At 38.5% G+C, this 5,000-nt stretch overlaps 1 protein-coding gene across 1 annotated transcript in view; it reads left to right on the top strand.

Moving 5' to 3' along the window:
* ghra (growth hormone receptor a) overlaps positions 1 to 5,000 on the top strand; it is a 39,994-nt gene that overhangs the window by 25,342 nt on the left and 9,652 nt on the right. The window contains exons 4-5 of the mRNA XM_053504165.1: positions 1,204 to 1,373; positions 1,511 to 1,689. Of these exons, the coding sequence (XP_053360140.1) occupies positions 1,204 to 1,373; positions 1,511 to 1,689 (349 nt within the window). The remainder of the gene's footprint in view (positions 1 to 1,203; positions 1,374 to 1,510; positions 1,690 to 5,000) is intronic.

The raw sequence follows: 5,000 nt of genomic DNA, 5'->3' as shown, positions 1-5,000 counted from the left end.
AAGAATTATGACTCTGGGATTATAGTATTATGGATTATAGTGTTAGGGATTATAGTGTTAGGGATTATGGTGTTAGGGATTATGGTGTTAGGGATTATAGTGTTAGGGATTATGGTGTTAGGGATTATGGTGTTAGGGATTATAGTGTTAGGGATTATGGTGTTAGGGACTATAGTGTTAGGGATTATGGTGTTAGGGACTATAGTGTTAGGGATTATGGTGTTAGGGATTATAGTGTTAGGGATTATAGTGTTAGGGATTATGGTGTTAGGGATTATGGTGTTAGGGATTATGGTGTTAGGGATTATAGTGTTAGGGATTATAGTGTTAGGGATTATAGTGTTAGGGATTATGGTGTTAGGGACTATGGTGTTAGGGATTATGGTGTTAGGGACTATAGTGTTAAGGATTATGGTGTTAGGGATTATAGTGTTAGGGATTATAGTGTTAGGGATTATGGTGTTAGGGATTATGGTGTTAGGGATTATGGTGTTAGGGATTATAGTGTTAGGGATTATAGTGTTAGGGATTATAGTGTTAGGGATTATGGTGTTAGGGACTATGGTGTTAGGGATTATGGTGTTAGGGACTATAGTGTTAGGGATTATGGTGTTAGGGATTATGGTGTTAGGGATTATGGTGTTAGGGATTATGGTGTTAGGGATTATAGTGTTAGGGACTATAGTGTTAGGGATTATAGTGTTAGGGATTATAGTGTTAGGGATTATAGTGTTAGGGATTATGGTGTTATAGTGTTAGGGATTATAGTGTTAGGGACTATAGTGTTAGGGATTATAGTGTTAGGGATTATAGTGTAAGGGATTATAGTGTTAGGGATTATGGTGTTATAGTGTTAGGGATTGTAGTGTGGGCTGATGGTGAAGGGGTTATGGGGTAGAGATTATGGATTTGGGAGTCGGGTTTGGGATCAGGGTTTAGAATTTAGGGATTATAGGTATAAAAATTATTTATCTACAGTAAATAAACATTGTACAACCATATAATAATCAGTGTGTGTGTGTGTGTGTATATTTTTGTGTTGGTCTATGTGTGTGTGTGTGTGTGCATGGTGCATGTGTGTGTGTGTGTGCATGGTGCATGTGTGTGTGTCTGTGTATGTTTCTGTTGGTCTATGTGTGTACATGTGTGTGTGCATGGTGCGTGTTTGTGTGTGTGTGTGTGTGTGTGTGTGTGTGTGTGCAGCATTCCCTCCAGTGAGTGGCAGGAGTGTCCTGAATACACACCCTCTGTACAGAACGAGTGTTACTTCAGCAGAGACTTCACACAGATCTGGAAGATGTACTGTGTCCAGCTGCGCTCCACTACACACAACGTCACGTACGACGAACAGTGTTTCACTGTGGAGAACATCGGTACACACACACACACACACACACACACACACACTGATGTGTATATATGTTTTTGTGATGTGGTGTGTAGTAATGACTTCAGTCACCTGTGTCTGCTCCTGTGACCTTTTGACCTCCGTGTGACCCCCCCTCCCCAGTGTACCCCGACCCCCCCATCAGTCTGAACTGGACGCTGCTGAACGTCAGTCGGTCTAGGATGAACTTTGACATCATGGTGCGTTGGGCTCCGCCCCCTTCAGCGGAGGTGCAGACCGGCTGGATGAATCTAAAATACGAAGTCCATTACCGCGTCCAGAACTCCTCCCACTGGGACAAGGTAGGCCACGCCCATCATGCCTGCAGCCGCTCTGCATCTCTTTCACATTCTGGATTTATACACCTCATTAAAGATCCTCATCTGTAACGCTAAATAGCCCTTCGTCCTGCCTTCACATCAGACAGTGTGACAGCAGCTTCAACCTATTATATTACTACGCTGCTAGCATGCTAGCTAACTAGCGTCCTTATACTAATACGAATAACTTAGCCCTGTTTTAGCTCCTAAAAAACAGTTAGGTTCGGTCATGTCATTTTAAGTGACAGACACTGAAACTGTGTGTTTGGAACAGGAGTGAAACAGATCGAGTGTCAGAGATACAGAAGTGTGTGTGTGTGTGGGTGTGTGTGTGTGTAAGTGTTTGTTATCACATCACTAGGAACACCTACAGGCACGAGACATGTTCTAAAGGAGGTTTCCATGCTAAAACCGCTAGCCCAAGCATTAATTAATCTCTGTTTTACCTGCTGTTACAGTGTTAGCCGCTCGCTAAACCATATAGTGTGTGTGTGTGTGTGTGTGTGTGTGTGTTTTCACATCACTAACACAAAACAAACAGGAATAATATTTATAGCGGGTTACTTAGCAACATAACTATCCTGCTAATGAAATGTTAATCAGTTTTAATCAGAACGTGCCCTACCAGACAAAGTAGTTGCATCAGCTCACGCAGACGATATATCAGTTATATACTACCATCTAGAGGACATTCAGGTCCAACAGCCTTAAAATCCCTAATCACGCACCGTTGGAGGACAGCGCTATCCGCTCCCTCCGCTTGCGTGAGCTCACAGACGCCCCTGATTGGCTGTAGAGCCGTGATTAATGTGGGAGCACTGAGTACCTCCGGCTGTGAGAGGTTACAGCATCACCCGGGAATCGAACCAGCGATCTCTGGAAGATAGGGCGAGAACTTTACCACTGCGCCACTCGGAGGCCCTTTAACTGAAGGTTTATAGACATACGCACAGTATATAGAGTATAGACATACGCACAGTATATAGAGTATAGACATACGCACAGTATATAGAGTATAGACATACGCACAGTATATAGAGTATAGACATACGCACAGTATATAGATATAGACATACGCACAGTATATAGATATAGACATACGCACAGTATATAGAGTATAGACATACGCACAGTATATAGATATAGACATACGCACAGTATATAGATATAGACATACGCACAGTATATAGATATAGACATACGCACAGTATATAGAGTATAGACATACGCACAGTATATAGAGTATAGACATACGCACAGTATATAGATATAGACATACGCACAGTATATAGATATAGACATACGCACAGTATATAGATATAGACATACGCACAGTATATAGAGTATAGACATACGCACAGTATATAGAGTATAGACATACGCACAGTATATAGATATAGACATACGCACAGTATATAGAGTATAGACATACGCACAGTATATAGATATAGACATACGCACAGTATATAGAGTATAGACATACGCACAGTATATAGATATAGACATACGCACAGTATATAGAGTATAGACATACGCACAGTATATAGATATAGACATACGCACAGTATATAAAGTATAGACATACGCACAGTATATAGATATAGACATACGCACAGTATATAGAGTATAGACATACGCACAGTATATAGATATAGACATACGCACAGTATATAGAGTATAGACATACGCACAGTATATAGATATAGACATACGCACAGTATATAGAGTATAGACATACGCACAGTATATAGATATAGACATACGCACAGTATATAGATATAGACATACGCACAGTATATAGATATAGACATACGCACAGTATATAGATATAGACATACGCACAGTATATAGATATAGACATACGCACAGTATATAGAGTATAGACATACGCACAGTATATAGAGTATAGACATACGCACAGTATATAGATATAGACATACGCACAGTATATAGATATAGACATACGCACAGTATATAGATATAGACATACGCACAGTATATAGATATAGACATACGCACAGTATATAGATATAGACATACGCACAGTATATAGATATAGACATACGCACAGTATATAGAGTATAGACATACGCACAGTATATAGATATAGACATACGCACAGTATATAGATATAGACATACGCACAGTATATAGATATAGACATACGCACAGTATATAGATATAGACATACGCACAGTATATAGATATAGACATACGCACAGTATATAGAGTATAGACATACGCACAGTATATAGATATAGACATACGCACAGTATATAGAGTATAGACATACGCACAGTATATAGATATAGACATACGCACAGTATATAGAGTATAGACATACGCACAGTATATAGATATAGACATACGCACAGTATATAGATATAGACATACGCACAGTATATAGATATAGACATACGCACAGTATATAGATATAGACATACGCACAGTATATAGATATAGACATACGCACAGTATATAGATATAGACATACGCACAGTATATAGAGTATAGACATACGCACAGTATATAGATATAGACATACGCACAGTATATAGATATAGACATACGCACAGTATATAGATATAGACATACGCACAGTATATAGATATAGACATACGCACAGTATATAGAGTATAGACATACGCACAGTATATAGAGTATAGACATACGCACAGTATATAGATATAGACATACGCACAGTATATAGATATAGACATACGCACAGTATATAGATATAGACATACGCACAGTATATAGATATAGACATACGCACAGTATATAGAGTATAGACATACGCACAGTATATAGAGTATAGACATACGCACAGTATATAGATATAGACATACGCACAGTATATAGAGTATAGACATACGCACAGTATATAGATATAGACATACGCACAGTATATAGAGTATAGACATACGCACAGTATATAGATATAGACATACGCACAGTATATAGAGTATAGACATACGCACAGTATATAGATATAGACATACGCACAGTATATAAAGTATAGACATACGCACAGTATATAGATATAGACATACGCACAGTATATAGAGTATAGACATACGCACAGTATATAGATATAGACATACGCACAGTATATAGAGTATAGACATACGCACAGTATATAGATATAGACATACGCACAGTATATAGATATAGACATACGCACAGTATATAGATATAGACATACGCACAGTATATAGATATAGACATACGCACAGTATATAGATATAGACATACGCACAGTATATAGATATAGACATACGCACAGTATATAG

Source organism: Clarias gariepinus, chromosome 9, assembly GCF_024256425.1.
Source record: "Clarias gariepinus isolate MV-2021 ecotype Netherlands chromosome 9, CGAR_prim_01v2, whole genome shotgun sequence".
In the NCBI taxonomy this organism is placed as follows: domain Eukaryota; kingdom Metazoa; phylum Chordata; class Actinopteri; order Siluriformes; family Clariidae; genus Clarias; species Clarias gariepinus.
Note: the sequence above shows the minus strand (reverse complement) of the source record. Positions and strands in the feature narration are given on the sequence as shown.